The sequence below is a fragment of the Hypanus sabinus genome (assembly GCF_030144855.1).
Source record: "Hypanus sabinus isolate sHypSab1 chromosome X2 unlocalized genomic scaffold, sHypSab1.hap1 SUPER_X2_unloc_10, whole genome shotgun sequence".
NCBI classification, from domain to species: domain Eukaryota; kingdom Metazoa; phylum Chordata; class Chondrichthyes; order Myliobatiformes; family Dasyatidae; genus Hypanus; species Hypanus sabinus.
The window spans coordinates 161,189-178,643 of NW_026778980.1; the positions used below are offsets into that span (position 1 = coordinate 161,189).

Consider the following 17,455-nt stretch of genomic DNA (forward strand, 5'->3'; position numbering starts at 1 on the left):
TAAAGGAAAATCCCCGAAACTCAAATTTCAAAGTAAATTTTATCAGAGTCCAGATAAATCACTACGTTCCACCCGGAGAAGCATTTTCCTGCGGACATACTTAGAAAAAGTATAGAATAGTAACCATAACAGAAGCAGGCAGTGAAAGATCAGCCAGAGTGCTTAAGGTAACAAACTGTGCAAATACAGAGAAACAGCGATAAAATAACAAGAGCATGAAATAACCGCAGCGGCTGCTGATGGATCTCCAGAGCTCTCACCGCTCCCCTGTGCAATCCGACAGGCGGAAGGCCAAGGGAGAACAAGGCGCAAAGGTAAACTCGTGATTTAGGAAATAAGAAACAGTAGCAGGGGTTGCCTTTCGGCCCGTTGCGCCAGTTCGGCCTTTCACTCCGATAATGGCTGATCTTTGACCTCAGGGACACTTTCTTGCAATGTTCCCATCTTCGCTCCGCCCTTCAATATTCCTTGTGAATTTAGAAACCTTGTGGGGAAAAAAATCCAAAGATTCGCTGCACTCCTCATCTGCGACCTGTCAGACGACATCGGATTCTGAGTCTGTGACCTTATTCAACACCCAGTGAGGAAAAACGCCATTCCTGCCCCACCCTGTCAATACCCTGTGAGACTGTGTCTGTCTCACTCAGACCACCTCTTATTTCTCCAATTTTGAGACAGGCCCAGTCAATGTAATCTCTCTGAGGACACTACCGCACCCCCCAAATCAATCTTTGAAACCTTCTCTTCATCCCACAGGCTGACTCCGGGAGGGAGAGCAGACCTGTGCACAGTGTTCCATGTACGCTCTCACCAGGACCCCATATACCTTCAGTGGAGATCTTTATTCTTCTATTCAAACCTTCCTTCCCATTCAATGCTCTTCATTTAATATCAAACTCAAACAGTGAACAGACACAACACAGCCTCAGCCATGAATTTAAAGGGCAGGTGTTGCAACAGTTTGAGCTTCATACCGGGGGCCACGGAGCAAGCAGGGTGTCATAAAGGGAGTGTGGGAGTGTTGTATGTCTGAGCCCAGCTGTGTGTGTTTGTGTGTGACAGAAGGCCCACTGATCCTCGGGCTGTTCCCAGGATGCTCTGGAAAATAGACAGCGAATGCTGCTGGAAGATCATCAACTCGGGGAAAGACGCCCGAAACTTGTTGGCCTGCCATCACATCGAGATGTCTGGAGAGCAGGGGTTCCCAACCTGAGATTCACGGTTACTGGTATTGGTCCTTGGCATTAAAAAAAGTTTGTGAAGCCCAGTCGTACAGGAATGCTGCCTACTGACACATTCCAGACGACAGGGACACCATTGGAACTACAGGGGCCCTCTACACTGGACAGGGAGAGGCCTGGTTGGCTGAGGAAGCCTCACAGTTATGGTAGTAGTGAACCACCCCAGGGGGCACATGGCTTCTCCTTTCATCTCAGGACTTCAACTGTCTTCCAGGGGAATGTCCTTCCGACCGCATGGATGAGGCCTATGGAGATTCAGCTGACGTTTTTGTCGCACTGGAATTTTACAAGATAGGGTTGCCAGCCATACGGCCAACCGTCCTCCGCTCGTAGCCGGGCTTAGACAGTCCATGGATGCGTTTTCGTATCTGTTGTCTGTTTAATGTGTTTTTGATCCCACACTCAACATAGAAAAGGCCAGAATTTCCACTGAACACATCCAGCAAAACCAAGTTGATTCCCTGAGCAAACACAAGGAAGTCTGCAGATGCTGAAATTCAAGCAACACACACAAAATGCTGGTGGAACGCAGCAGGCCAGGCAGCATCTATAGGAAGAAGAACTGTCGACGTTTCGTCAGGACTAACCGAAAGGAAAGATATTAAGAGATTTGAAAGTAGGAGGTGGAGGCGGAAATGCGAAATGATAGGAGAAGACCGGAGGGGGTGGGATGAAGCTAAGAGCTGGAAAGGTGATTGGCCACAGGGATACAGAGCTGGGGAAGCGAAAGGATCATGGGACGGGAGGCCTAGGCAGAAAGAAAGGGGAAGGGAGCACCGGAAAGAGATGGAGAACAGGCAGTGATGGGGAGAGGGAGAGAGAAAAAAAAAGACGAACAACTAAATATGTCAGGGATGGGGTAAGAAGGGAAGGAGGGGCATTAACGGAAGTGAGAGAAGTCAATGTTCATGCCATCAGGTTGGAGGCTACCCAGGTGTTGTTCCTCCAACCTGAATGTGGCTTCATCTTGACAGTAGAGGAGTCCATGGATAGACATATCAGAATGGGAATGGGACGTTGAATTAAAATGTGTGGCCACTGGGAAATCCAGCTTTCTCTGGCGGACAGAGCGTAGGTGTTCAGCGAAACGGTCTCCCAGTCTGCGTCGGGTCTCACCAATATACAAAAGGCCACACCGGGAGAACCGGACGCAGTATACCACACCAGCTATCCTGACGAAGAGTCTCGGCCCGAAACGTCGACAGTGCTGCTGTGTTCCACCAGCATTGTGTGTGTGTTGTGTGATTCCCCGAGTCTGCAGCGCGCGTAGTGGACAATCCCGGTACTGCAGGGGATCAGCAGCTCTCCGAAAGTGAAAGCATTCTGAATCAGGAAGTGTCGGGAGTTAACATGGCTTCGAAAAGGACCGGCCGAGAGTTGGACCGAGGAGGTAATTTGTCCCGTCTGCCTGGATTTCTTCACCGATCCGGTTATACTGGAGTGTGGACACAACTTCTGTCGCTCTTGTATCACACGGTGTTGGGAAAGGGAGCAGAAAAACTTCTGCCCGGAATGTCGAGAGGAGTTTGCTGACCGCACCCTCAGGGTGAATCGGGCCTTAGCAAATCTGGCTGAAAAAGCTCGAAATCTGAATCCGAAAGGGAAGGAAAGTAAACTTCACTGCGAGGAACATGAGGAAGAACTGAAGCTGTTTTGTGAAACGGACAAGACACTGATCTGTGTGATCTGTGCAGCTGCGCAGGAACACAGAGAGCATCGATTTGTGCTGATTAAAGAGGCTGTTAAAAACTATAAGGTAAAAACTAACGTTAATTTAACACTTAACACATTTCCTTTGTCCTTTGCAACACCTGACTCCTAACCTCCTCCCTCGTCACCATTCAGGGCCGCAAACAGCCCAGTTCCTCCCGTTTCTTTCACGGTCGATTGTCCTCTCGTATTAGATTCCTTCTTCTCCAGCCCTTTACCTCTTCCACCTGTCCCCTCTCAGCTTCTCACTTCATCACCCTCCCCCACGTTCCCCCTCACGTTGTCTCACCCGTCACCTGTCAGCTGGTTCTCATCCCCAACCTTTTTATTCTGGCTTCTCTCCCATTCCTTCCCAGTCCCAAAGAAGGGTCTCATCCCGGAACACCGACTGTTTATTTCCCCTGAATAGATGCTGCCTGACTCACTGAGTTCCTCCGGCATTTTGTGTGATAATCGGGTTTGATCACCTGTTTCTTTTGATGCATCTTTGTTTCTATTTCCTTCACTCTCTGACTTCCAGGATCAGCTAAAATCTTCCTTAGACTCTCTCACAAAAAAGAAATCAGACTTCCAGGAAAAGGAGCAGCAACAGAAAGAGAAGATTTCCGGAGTTCGGGTGAGGCTTCCTGAGCGGAATTTCTGATATTACTGTCGAGTTTTGCTCCATTTAATGCAGAATAGCCGAGTATCGCAGCTCCAGTGACCTGGGTTCGATCCTGACCTCTGCTGCTGTCTGTGTGGAGTTTGCATGCTCTCCCTGTGACCACGAGAGACTCCGACACATCCCAGGGACATGCTGGATGAATGGCTAATTACCGTTAACCTGAAAAGGTGGGGAAGGTGTGTGTGAATCAGATGGGAGTTTATGGTTCAATATGTGAGAGTAGGTTTCAGGAAAACGTGAGGGAATGGTGTTGACGGGAATGCTCTCAGAAGTAGCATGGACTCCAATAGACCGAACTCAACGACAAAAGGAAACAGAGCACAGCAATGCAGTATATTAATCTTCACCTTTCCTTCGACAGGAACAGTCACACAGTGTTCAGTCCCACATCACATCCCAGTTTGCTGAACTGCGCCAGATTATCACTGAGAAAGAGCAGAGCTTACTCAGGGATCTCAGGGAAGAAGAGAAGAGGATTCTCAACCCAATGGAGAAAAATCTTCTAGCTCTTCAAGAGAATATAAGGAGTATTCAGGAGGAAATCACTAAGTTAAAGGAACAGATGGATCAGAAAGCTGGTGTGATATTTCTCAAGGTGAGGGATTATATTTCAATTTGTTTCTGTCAAAGGGCACTGAATGAACAGTGGTATATTTGAAATAAACACAGCACCGAGGCCAATTCTAACAAATCAATTGCCGCTGCTGGCGACCTCACACAAGTTGTTATACCTGCATGATGCACCCTCCCATCACTCCAATAATGACATTTCAAAATGTCCAAGATACGCTTTCAGTCCTTCATTCGCCAAATACAACCTTGAAGTGATGAAACTTCAGGGTAATTCATTGTAAAGTAAGCTGCCACACAGCGGTCAACAACAGGATGACATCCGCCCGTCCCCAGCTCAAAACTGCCCAGAACAACGTACAGATACGTAACCTTTCCCCTTCGCCTTTATCACGTCCCCAATCACGTGACGAGTTACCATAATAAACACGTAACACAGAATACAATGCAGACCGAAAACAGACGTGTTACTCCTACACACAGCATTTACAAATGGCAGTAAACTGTTTCTCACCAGATAATTGTTGCATCTATTCAGGGTTGTTGTTGTCCCATAATAATAAGATTATTAAGGGATTGGACACGCTGGAGGCAGGAAGCATGTTCCCGCTGATGGGTGAGTCCAGAACTAGAGGCCACAGTTTAAGAATAAGGGGTAGCCCATTTAGAACAGTGATGCGGAAAAACTTTTTCACCCAGAGAGTGGTGGATATGTGGAATGCTCTGCCCCAGAAGGCAGTGGAGGCCAAGTTTCTGGATGCATTCAAGAGAGAGTTAGATAGAGCTCTTATAGATAGCGGGGTCAAGGGATTTGGGGAGAGGGCAGGAACGGGGTACTGATTGTGTATGATCAGCCATGATCACAGTGAATGGCTGTGCTGGCTAGAAGGGCCGAATGGCCTACTGCTGCACCTATTGTCTATTGTCCTAAAACTGGGCTTCCACAACTTCTGTACACCCCAGGACAAAATGCAAATCTCTCTGAAATTATTTACTCCGATCATAACACAGAGCTGCTGACTGTTTCCTTAATTACCGCATTAAATATCCTCTGAAACTCCCATTAACACCCGGTTTCAGTCACAGGCTGTGAGTGGGTCTGTTGCAGTTGGTGCGAGGGTCTCTCTGTCAATCAGTGAGAACAAAGAATTTGACCCACACATTAGACTTATCCTCCATATCCGGTTTCCATCAGATTATGGAAACTTTCAATGTCTCTTTATTTTTTGGATATATTTCGCATGGGATTATATCCCATTCTCTATCATAAACAGGCCATTAGGTCCATCTTCTATCAGTATCCCTGCTTCACAATCCTCCTGCCACCTACTCACCGCACCCAGCAACAGTGCCCTGAACTCCCTGGTCCCTCACGTGTTTATCCAGCCTCCCCATTACAGTCAGTCTCTGCTGTTCCATTTCATCCACTCCTGTGGCAGCGAGTTTCACATCCTCCTCACTTAAATTTCTTGTGGAATTTGTTAAAATCCATCTGGAATTACATATCCCCACGAGTCTTCCCATAAATAGAGGTACTTCCTCCACCCGCACACAATCACATACATCACTGATCTTAAATTCCTCCATCCTATCACACTGACGTCATATCCAGATGATAATGCACAGCCTGTCCTGTCTTCCCTGTTAGTTTCTTCCTCTCAGTAATGGTATGACATTCAGAAACTTTCCCTGTAAATTCATGGTTCTGTATTGTCCGTGTGTCTGAGTGATTGTGGGAGTGGGAATTTTCAACACCTTGTAATGATTGGGATGAAATTCAGGATGTGGACAGTAAGTCCAAGTCTAATCAGATTTGTGTTTTATTTATTTCAGGAGGAAGCTCGTCGGAACAGGAGGTAGGACATGCTCTTTACTGAAACACTGAATGGATTTGTAAGATAGTTCAGAATAGCAATTTATAACCAGTAGTTTAATATTTACAGGATTAATGACGATGTCCAGGAATTGTCAGTGACAGATGAGACCCTACCGGTTGAAAACTTCGATCACCCCTATTTGTTGAACACAGTGCTGAGAGAAACGCTTGATGCTATTAATCGAGGTAAAACGTACAACGATTCATTTCCCCTTGTTTATGAAGCTCAATTTAGTTCCAATGTGAGGCAAAGATTGTCTGTAATACTGGGCTGAAGGGGAACTGAAGTTTATTCCACATCAACCCCACCAACTGGGAGGCATCACTGTCACATGGTCAGCTGGAGATGTCAGACCCCTGAACACACCACCACAGGGTCACAACACAATCAATACACGGGACTGTCAGATGAACCACTGTGTTCCAATCCCAGGCAAATGCATTAACACACCAGGACATAAGATTGGATCTACCAGAGGAGCTGAGAATTTAATACTGACAATAATATTGTCAGGAATAAAAATGAGTATCAGTGTGGTGATAGGGATTGTCAGGAAAATACACAAGTCGTTCATGTGCCCTGTGAGTGCAGACTCTGACTGACACAGGTCTTCCCCCTTCCGGATCAGCATCTCTCATTGTTGTTAGAGGCAGAAGAGGGGAGTGGTCGTGATCGGGGACTGAATCGCCAGGGGAACAGACAGGAGATTCTATTGATGTGAACGGGACACCTGAATGGTATGTTGCCTCCTGGGTGCCAGGGTCAGGGATGGGTATCAGTGCATTAGGGAATCGTCAGGGGAACAGACAGGAGAATCTATTGATGTGAACGGGACACTTGAATGGTATGTTGCCTCCTGGGTGCCAGGGTCAGGGATGCCTCGAATCGTGTCCGCAGCATTTTAGAGAGGGAGGGAAAAGAGCCAGATATCTTTGTAAATTTGTGACAATGACATTGGAAGTAAAAACAAAGAGGTCCTGAAAATAGAATTTGGAGAGCTTGGTAGAAAGCACTGAAGCAGCACCTCCAGGGTTGTAATTTCCAGATTGCTGCATGTGATACGTGCTGGTGAGGGTTGAAACAGGATAATTTGACAGATAAACATGGCTGAGAAGATGGTGCTGGGGACAGGGATTCAGGTTCTTGGATCATTGGGATCTCTTCTGGTGGAGGAATGACCGACTCAAAAGGGATGGGTCGCACCTCGACCCGAGGGAGAAGAATATTCTCACAGAGAGGTTTGATAGAGCTGTTGGGGAGGATTGAAACTAATTTGGTGGGGGGGGGGGGTGTTGGAACTGGAGTGAAGGGATAAGACTGATGGTAAAAATGCAAAGATAGCGTCCAGTCAGGCTGTCAGATAGGGCGGACAGATGAGAGGAGAAAATTGCAGCCAGTAGGGTGAGTATCAGTGCATTAGGGATGCAGAATTAAAAAGGGTAGCAGATACAGTAGACCAAGTGTTATATTCCAATATATGGAGTATGAGAAATAAGGTGGATGATCTTGTTGCACTATTACCGATTGTTAGGTATGATGTTCTGGCCATCACTGAATTTTGACTGAAGGATGGTTGTAGTTGGGATCTGAATGTTCAAGGTTACACAATGTATCGGAGGAAGGAAGGAAGGCCGATGGGGTGGTGTGGCTCTGCTGGTAAATCAGCAGCTAGATGTGACATAGGATTGGAAGATGTTGAATCTTGTGGGTTGAGGTAAGGAATTGCAAAAGTAAAAATGACACAGACACCAGTCATATACAGGCCTCCCAACAGTCAGTGGGTTGAGGCCCACAGATTACAACTGGAAATAGAAAAGGCTGATGAAAAGGACAATGTTATGATAATCATGGGAGATTTCAACATGCAGGTCAATTGGGAAAATCAGGTTGGCAAAGGATCTCAAGAGAGTGAGTTTGTTGAATGCAATGTGATGGCTTTCTAGAGCAGTTTGTCGATGAGCCTACTCGGGGAACAGCTCTACTGGATTGGGTGTTATGTATTGAACCAGAGGTGAGTAGTTAAAAGAAACCTTAGGAAGCAGTGCTCACAAGATGACCGAGTTCAACTTGAAATCTGATAAGGAGAAAGTAAAGTCTGATCTTGTAGTATTTCAGAGGAGTGAAAGAAATTACAGCGGTCTGAGTGAGGAGTTGGCCAAAGCAAATTGGAAGGAGATGCTGGCAGGGATGAGAGCAGAGCAGAAATGGTGTCTGTTTCTGGGAAAATGAGGATAGATATACTCCAAAAATAAATAAATACTCAAATGGCGAAATAGTTCAACCATGGCTGACAAGGGAAGACAAGTTAATGTAAAGGCAAAGGAGAGGGCATACAACTAAACAAAAATTATTCGGAAGAGAGAGGATTGGGAAGCTTTGAAATATCTACAGAGAGGAACTAAAAGGATGATTGGGTGGGAAAAAATAAACAAGAAATTGATTTGAATTGAACTGGCCTGGTTGAAGAAGCTGTCCCGGAGCCTGTTGCTCCCGGCTTTTATGCTGCGGTACCGTATCCCGGATGGTAGCAACTGGTACAGGTTGTGGTTGGGGTGACTCTGGTATCCAATGATCCTTCTGGCCCTTTTTACACACCTATCTTTGGAAAACAAGATAGCAAACAATATCAAATTGTTTTTCAAGTATTGTAAAAAAATAAAACAGAGGTGAGAGTGGATATAGGACAGCTAGAAAATGAGGCTGGATGCATAATAACAGAGGATAAAGAGATGGCAGATAAGCCAAATATTTTGCACCAGTATTCACCGTGGAAGACACCAGCACTGTGCCCGGTGTTGAAGAGTGCGAGGGAAGAGAAGTGAGTGCAGTTACTGTTACAAGGGAGAAGCTGCTCAAAAAGCTGAAAGCCCCAAAGATACATAAGTCACCCAGACCAGATGAACTGCACCCTAGTGTTCTGAAAGAGGTCGCAGTAGAACTTATGGAGGCATTCCAAATAATCTTTCAAAATCACTGGACCCTGGCATGGTGCCAGAGGACTGGAAAATGGCAAATGTCACTTGACTCTTTAAGTAAGGAGGAAGGCAGCAGAAAGGAAATTATTGACCAGTTTGCCTCACCTCTGTGGTTGGGAAGAAATTGGAGTCAGTTGTTAAGTGTGAGGCTATGGAATACTTGGTGACACTGGACAAGATAGGACAAGTCAGCATGGCTTCGTTAGGGAATATCCTGCCTGACAAACCTGTTGGGATTCTTTGAGGAGATTACAAGCAGGATCGATAAACAGTGGATGTTGTATATTTGGAATCTCGGAAGGCCTTTGACAAAGTGCCACGCATGAAGGTGGTAACCAGGTTAAGAGGCCATGGTATTACAGAAAAGTTACAGGCATGGTTAGAACATTGGCTGATTGGAAGGAAACAGCGAAGGAGAGTAAACGGAACCTTTCCTGGTTGGCTGCCAGTGAGTCGTGTTCCACAGGGACACAGGTGTTAGGACACCTTCATTTTATGCTGTATATCAAGATTTAGCTGATGGAATAGACAATAAGATGTAGGAGCAGAAATAGGCCATTCGGCCCATTGAGTTTGCTCCAATATTCAGTCATGGGAAGACCCAATTCTTCCGGACATCCCCACTCCCCTGTTTTCACCCCATACCATTTGATGCCCTGGCTCAATGAGAACCGGTACATCTCTGCCTTAAATATGCCTTGGCCTCCACAGCCACATGTCGCAACAAATTCCACAGATTCTCCACACACACTGACTAAAGTAATTTCTCCACATCTCAGTTCTAAAAGGACGTCCTTCAATCATGAAGTCACACCCTCTTGTCCTAGAGTAAATGGCTTTGTTTCCAGGTTTTGCAGATGATACGAAGATTGGCGGAGGGGCCGGTAGTGTTGAGGAAACAGTTAGGCTGGACAAGGACTTGGATGAGGAGAATGGGAAAGAAATTGGCAAATTATATACAATGTTGGAAAATACATGGTCCTGCACTTTGGTCGTAGAAATAATGTGCAGATTTTTTTTTTTCAAATGGGGAGAAAATCCAAAAATCTGAGACGAAATTGGACTTAGCAGTCATTCTGCAGAACTCCCTAAATGTTAACTTGCAGGTAGAGTCACTGGTGAGGAAGGCAAATCCAATGTTAGCATTCAGTCCAAGGGGTTTAGATAGCATTCAGTTCAAGAGCAGGGATGTGATGCTGAGGATTTATAAGGCACTGGTGAAGACTCACCTTGAGTATTGTGAACAATTTTGGGCTCCTCGTCTAAGAAAAGATGTGCTGGCATTGCAGAAGGTTCATTTCATAAGGATGATTCCAGGAATGAAAGGGTTATCATACGAGGAACGTTTGATAGCTCTGTGTCTGTACTCGCTGGAATTTAGAAAGATGAGGGGGAATCTCATTGAAACCTTTCAAATGTTGAAAGTCCTAGAAACCTTTCGAATGTTGAAAGTCCTAGACAGAGTAGATGTGGAAAGGATGTTTCCCATGGTGGTGGAGTTTAGGACAAGAGGGCACAGCCTCAAGACAGAGGGGGAATCTATTTAAAACATGTGGAGAAATTTGTGCCAGCAGCAGTTGAATTTGTGGAACCTGTTGGGTGTATTTAAGGCAGAGCTTGATAGGTTCTAGATTGGACACAGCATCAAAGGTTACGGGGAGAAGACCAGGTAGTGGGGCTGAGGAGGGAAAAAAGGATCAGCAATTATTGAATGGCGGAGCAGACTCGATAGGAAAATGGCCTAATTCTGCTCCTATGTCTCATGGTGATCAGACCACTACATTGAAGCATTGTGAGAATGAGCTCGGACACACCAACAAGCATTGACATGGGTCAAGATTTCATCTCGGGAGAAGCACACACAGCATAACCGGCCTGGCAAAGCTCCCTCACACACATACACAGGAAGGACTGGCAGATTGTAGTCAGAGCCTCAGCAATGTACGTTGTTATTTCCCTCAGTAACCTGGAAACCAGTCTCTTCAGAGACAGTCATTTATTCATTTAAACAACTCAATCACATGTGACACATTGTCAACACACACCAGACATGTGATGACACACTGTAACATAAAAATTCTTCAATGTGCATACTCTCCTTCAATGTGTATACACACCACACGGATATTTACCACAATCCACACACACACACACACACACACACACACACACACACACACACACACACACACACACACACACACACACACACACACACACACACACACACACACACACACACACACACACACTATCAGAGTGTGTCACAGGGCCACAGAAAAAGGCACAAATTCCCATTTAGGATTGAAACCTGTCCTTACCCAGTTTGTCTGTTCTGTGGCACTGAGCTGCCCTCTGACGTGACGTCACATCAACACTTGACACACAGACTCAGGGGTGAGATTCCTCAGGAGGATGATCTCGGAGGGTTTGATGGATGTTGAACTCACGGCCCACTTCATCAATTTGCAAGACTAAGATGTTTTCTTAAGCATGGCCCATTTGTGTGTATTTGCCCCCCCCCCCATCCCTCTAACCATTTCCCATCTGTGTATTTATTTGAAAATATGTTATTTTTTACCTGTTTCTACAGCGTCTGAGGGCAAATTCCGTTCACCAACCTCCCTCTCTCTGAGAATGTTACCCGATTTCCCATCTCACTTTCAATCTGAGGCCTCTGGTTCTGTACTCCCATTTCTTGGAAAAAGAACGTTATTTAAGCTCCTTAGAATTATTTACCTTGATAAGGGGTCATACCTGAACATCCTACACTACAGCTGAATAGCCCAAGCTTACTCACTCTTTGCTTTTAACCCAAGCCCCCAGTCCTGGTAACATCCTCCTGAAGCCTCCTGTCCAGTGTAATGACATCCTCCCCATATTCGGGAACCGGAAAAGCAGACAATACTCCAAGTATGGTCTATCATCGACATCAAAGGCCTTGCTAAATTTCATGTGGACAGTGTGGAATAAGCTGATGAATACACGACTGAAGGTGTTTTTTTAGATTGGGACAAGAAGGGCGGCGTGGGAGCTAAATTCTGAAGGAAGACAGTGTAAAAAAAAAACTTTGTGTACAAGAACGGCGAGACTGCGCAGGACAGCGCGGAGAGTTTAAAAAGATGAGCACCCTATACAGCGGGCAGCGGAGTGGGTGGCAGCAGAGTGTAGGGCTTTGGCTCAACGGGCTCAGGCGGTAACGGGAAGAGGCGAGAGCGAGGAACCGACTCTTTTTCTCCCCTTTGAAAATCAGCCCGGACGGACGGGGGAACAGCAGGGCACATTAGCTAATGGTTTAAAAAGTTCGTGTGCTTGGTGAAGTAAGTGGGTGAGTAGACCTATCTTTCTTTGTTTCATTCCTGTAGAATTAGGTAGCATGTCTGCAGGGTTAGTGCTTTGTTCAGGGTGTCAGATGTGGGAATCCTGGGAGACCTCCAGCCTCCCTGATAGCCACATCTGCACCAGGTGAACCGAGATTCAGCTCCTCGGAGACCGTGTTAGGGATCTGGAGCAGCAGCTTGATGACCTACTGCTTATTAGAGAAAACGAAGAGGTGATAGACAGGAGCTACAGGGAGGTAGTCATCCCTAGGCTACAGGGGTCAGAAAACTGGGTGACTGTCAGGAGAGGGAAGGGAAATGCCAGGGTAGTGGAGAGCACCACTGTGTCTGCCCCCCTCAGCAACAAGTATATCGTTTTGGATGCTGTTGAGGTGGATGACCTGACAGGGGACGGCCATGGTGACCGGGTCTCTGGCACTGAGCCTGGCGCTGTTGTGCAGGAGGGAAGGAGGGAGAAGAGGAATGCGGTAGTCATAGGGGATTCCATAGTCAGGGGAACAGACAGGAGATTCTGTGAGCCTGATAGAGATACCCGCATGGTGGGCTGCCTCCCAGGTGCCAGGGTATGGGATCCAGGGTATGGGTCCAGAATATCCTGAAGGGAGAGGGCGAGCAGCCAGCTGTCTTGGTACATGTTGGTACCAATGACATAGAGAGGGAAAGGGAGGAGGTCCTGAAGAGAGATTTCCGGGAGTTAGGAATGAAGCTGAGAAGCAGGACCTCCAGGGTAGTTATCTCAGGATTGCTACCTGTGCCATGTGCTAGCGAGGGCAAGAACAGTAGGATCAGGCTGATGAATGTGTGGCTGAGAGACTGGTGCAGGGGACAGGGCTTCAGATTCTTGGATCATTGGGATCTCTTTAGGGGGAAGTATTAACTGTTCAAAAAGGACGGGTTACACCTGAACCCGAAGGGGATCAATATCATAGCAGAAATGTTTAATAGAGCTGTTAGGGAGGGTTTAAACTAATTTGGCAGGGGGATGGGAAAGAGGTGACATAGGATCGGAAGGTGCAGAATCTTTATGGGTTGAGCTAAGAAATCGCAGGGGTAAAAGGACCCTGATGGCAGTTATCTACCGGCCTCCTAACAGCTGCAGCGATGTGGACTACAGATTACAACAGGAAATAGAGAAGGCTTGCCAGAAGGGCAGTTTTATGATAATTGTGGGGATTTTAACATGCGAGTGGATTGGGAAAATCAGATCGACACTGGATCTCAAGACAGAGAATTTGAAGAATGTCTACGAGATGGCTTTTCAGAACAACTTGTTGTTGAGCCCACTACGGGATCAGTGGTACTGAATTGGATATTGTGTAATGACCCAGAGGTGATTAGAGAGATTGAGGTGAAGGAACTGTTAGGTGGCAGTGATCGTAACATGATTGACTTCACTGTGAAATTTGAGAAAGAGAAGCAGAAATCCGATGTGTCGGTATTGCAGTGGAGTAAAGGAAATTACAGTGGCATGAGAGAGGAACTGGCCAAATTTGACTGGAAAGGGACACTAGCGGAAGGACAGCAGAGCAGCAGTGGCTGGAGTTTATGCGAGAAGTGAGGAAGGTGCAAGACAGATACATTCCAAAAAAGAAGTAATTTTCAAATGGAAAAAGATGCAACCATGGCTGACAAGAGAAGTGAAAGCCAAAGTAAAAGCAAAGGAGAGGGCATTCAAGGAAACAAAAAAATAGTGGGAAGACAGGGGATTGGGAAGTTTTTAAAAGCTTACAAAAGGAAACTAAGAAGGCCATTAAGAGGGAAAAGATGAACTATGAAAGAAAGCTAGCAAATAATATCAAAGAAGATACCAAAAGCTTTTTCAAGTATATAAAGAGTAAAAAACCGGTGAGAGTGGATATAGGACTGATAGAAAATGATGCTGGAGAAATTGTAATGGGAGATAAGGAGATGGCTGAGGAACTGAACGAGTATTTTCATCAGTCCTCACTAGGAAGATATCAGCAGTATACCGGACACTCAAGGGTGTCAGGGAAGAGAAGTGTGCGCTGTCATAATTACGACAGAGAAAGTACTCAGGAAGCTGGATAGTCTCAGGGTAGATAAATCTCCAGGACCAGATGGAATTCACCCTTGTGTTTTGAAGGAAGTAGCTGTGGAGATCGCAGAGGCATTAGCAATGATCTTTCAAAAGTCAATAGATTCTGACATGGTTCTGGAGGAGTGGAAGATTGTAAATGCCACTCTGGTATTTAAGAAAGGGGCAAGGAAGCAAAAAGTAAATTATAGACCTGTTAGCTTGACATCGGTGGGAGTCAATTGTCAAGAATGAGGTTACGGAGTACCTGGAGGCATATGACAAGATAGGCCAAACTCAGCATGGTTGCCTTAAAGGAAAATCCTGCCTGACAAACCCATTGAAATCTTTTGAGGAGATTACAAGTAGGCTGGACAAGGGAGATGCAGTGGATTTTGTGTATTTGGATTTTCAGAAGGCCTTTGACAACGTGCCGCACATGAGGCTGCTAAACAAGATAAGAGCCCATGGAATTATGGGAAAGTTACATCTGTCGATAGAGCGTTGGCTGATTGGGAGGAAACAGAGAGTGGGAATAAAGGATCCCATTCTGGTTGTCTGCCGGTTAAAAGTGGTGTTCCAGAGGGGTCCGTGTTGGGGCCACTTCTTTTTACGTTGTATATCAACGATTTGGATTATGGAAAAGATGGCTTTGTTGCTAAGTTTGCTGATGATACAAAGGTAGGTGGAAACTCCCCCACCTGAGGAATCAGAGAGTCTGCAGAGAGACTTGGATAGATTTGGAGAATGGTCAAAGAAGTGGCAAATGAAATACAATGTTGAAAAGTGTATGGTTATTATTTAAGTGGAGAGAGAATTCAAAGTTCTGAGATGCAACGGGACTTGAGGGTGCTCGTGCAGGATACCCTTAAGGTTAGTCTCCAGGTTGAGTCGGTGGTGAAGAAGGTTGACATTCATTTCTAGAGGAATAAAATATAAGAGCAGGGATGTGATGTTGAGGCTCTATAAGGCACTGGTAAGACCTCACTTGGAATAGTGTGTGCAGTTTTGGGCTCCTTATTTAAGAAAGGATGTTCTGACATTGGAGAGGGTTCAGAGCAGATTCACCAGAATGATTCCGGGAATGAGAGGGTTAACATGTGAGGAACATTTGATCACTCTTGGACTGACCTCCGTGCAGTTTAGAAGAATGAGGAGGAACCTCATGGAAACATGTTGAATTTTAAAAGGCATGGACAGAGTGGATGTGGCAAAGTTGTTTCCCATGATGGGGGAGTCTAGTACGAGAGAGCATGACTTAAGGATTGAAGGGCGCCCACTCAAAACGGAGATGCAAAGAAATTTTTTTAGCTAGAGGGTGGTGAATCTGTGAATTTGTTGCAGCAGTGGAGGCCAGGTCATTGGGTGTATTTAAGGCAGAGATTGATCAGTATCTGAGTAGCAACGGCATCAAAGGTCACGGTGAGAAGGTGGGGGAGTGGCACTAAATGGGAGAATGGATCAGCTTATGATAAAATGGCAGAGCAGATTCGAAGGGCCGAATGGCGCCTGAGATCTCCACCACCCCCGGTCCACGGGGCCGCGCTGACCGAGTCTCCCCCGATCCCCGGGGCCGCGCCGTCCGAGTCTCCCCCGATCCCCGGGGCCGCGCTGTCCGAGTCTCCCCCCGATCCCCGGGGCCGCGCTGTCCGAGTCTCCCCCCGATCCCCGGTCCCCGCTGTCCGAGTCTCCCCCCGATCCCCGGTGCCCCGCTGTCCGAGTCTCCCCCCGATCCCCGGGGCCGCGCTGTCCGAGTCTCCCCCCGATCCCCGGGGCCGCGCTGTCCGAGTCTCCCCCAGAACCCCGGGGCCCCTCTGTCCGAGTCTCCCCCGATACCCGGGGCCCCGCTGTCCGAGTCTCCCCCCGATCCCCGGGACCGCGCTGTCCGAGTCTCCCCCCGATCCCCGGGGCCGCGCTGTCCGAGTCTCCCCCCGATCCCCGGGGCCGCGCTGTCCGAGTCTCCCCCCGATCCCCGGGGTCCCGCTGTCCGAGTCTCCCCCCGATCCCCGGGGACTCTCTAATTCTCTGCTTCTCCCCCCAGTCTCTGTCACCCTGGATCTGGAAACGGCGCATCCGTATCTCGAGGTGTCTGAGGATCGGAAGAGTGTGAGACGGACCGGGACCCGGAGGAATCTCCCTGACACCGGGAAGAGATTCACAGTCTGGGCTTGTGTGCTGGGATCGGAGGGATTCACATCGGGGAGACATTACTGGGAGGTGGAGGTGACGGGGATTCGGCTCTGGTGTCTGGGAGTCGCCGCAGAGTCTGTGGAGAGGAAGAGACGGGTCAGACTGAGTCCGGAGACCGGATTCTGGGTCATCGGGCGGGATTATGACGTGTTACATCGGGATTGTGACGTGTCCGGTCTCCCCTCCCCCGAGTCCCGTCTCGCTGCCGGTCCCATCCCCGGGAGGGTGGGAGTTTATCTCAGTTACGAGTCCGGGACAGTTTCATTTTACAACGCGGAGACCAAGTCCCATCTTCACACCTTCACTGGGAATAAATTCACGGGGAAACTTTATCCTCTCTTCCGGACCTGGGATGTGAACCAGTGGCTGAGAATCTGCTCCGGTTCCGCTCCGGGTCTGTAAACGGGTCGGGTCCCTGGACCGGCGTCAGGAGTAAAGTCTCTGTAAATATAAATGTGCGGAGAGTGCAGCTAAATACGTGGCTCAGGAGATGGTGCAGGAGGGAGGGCTTTATGTTTCTGGACAATTGGGCTTTGCTCCAGGGAAGGTGGGGCCTGTTCCGACAGGACGGTTTGCCCCTAAACTGGGCGGGGGGGGGGGGGGGGGGTGGAATAACATTCTTGCGGGTAGATTTGCCAGTGCTGCTCCGGGGAATTTAATCTAGTTTTGCAGAGGGAGGGGAACCAGAGTGTCAGAGCAGATAGTGAGGTGCAGGAGGATAAGGAACATGAGAGGACTGCATGTATAAACGGAAATGAAAAAAAAAAGCAGATGGTATACATATTCTCAGGTATATCTATTTCAATGCACGGAGTATTGTCGGTAAAACAGATGAGTTTAGGGCTTGGGTTG

At 47.3% G+C, this 17,455-nt stretch overlaps 1 protein-coding gene across 1 annotated transcript; it reads left to right on the forward strand.

Moving 5' to 3' along the window:
* The first annotated feature begins 2,852 nt into the window (after positions 1-2,852).
* Positions 2,853-17,213, forward strand: LOC132385716 (E3 ubiquitin-protein ligase TRIM39-like). The gene is made up of 6 exons (XM_059957927.1): positions 2,853-2,997; positions 3,472-3,567; positions 3,977-4,210; positions 6,019-6,041; positions 6,129-6,247; positions 16,455-17,213. The coding sequence occupies exons 3-6, from the start codon at positions 4,103-4,105 to the stop codon at positions 17,003-17,005; spliced, it is 801 nt and encodes a 266-aa protein (XP_059813910.1). The 5' UTR covers positions 2,853-2,997; positions 3,472-3,567; positions 3,977-4,102; the 3' UTR covers positions 17,006-17,213.
* Positions 17,214-17,455: the final 242 nt, after the last annotated feature.

Coding starts and splice junctions, on each gene's coding strand:
- LOC132385716 (XM_059957927.1), top strand. CDS start 4,103: ATGGAGAAAAATCTTCTAGCTCTTCAAGAGAATATAAGGAGTATTCAG. Junction 6,042..6,128: donor GAAGCTCGTCGGAACAGGAG/GTAGGACATGCT, acceptor TAATATTTACAG/GATTAATGACGATGTCCAGG. Junction 6,248..16,454: donor GCTTGATGCTATTAATCGAG/GTAAAACGTACA, acceptor TTCTCCCCCCAG/TCTCTGTCACCCTGGATCTG.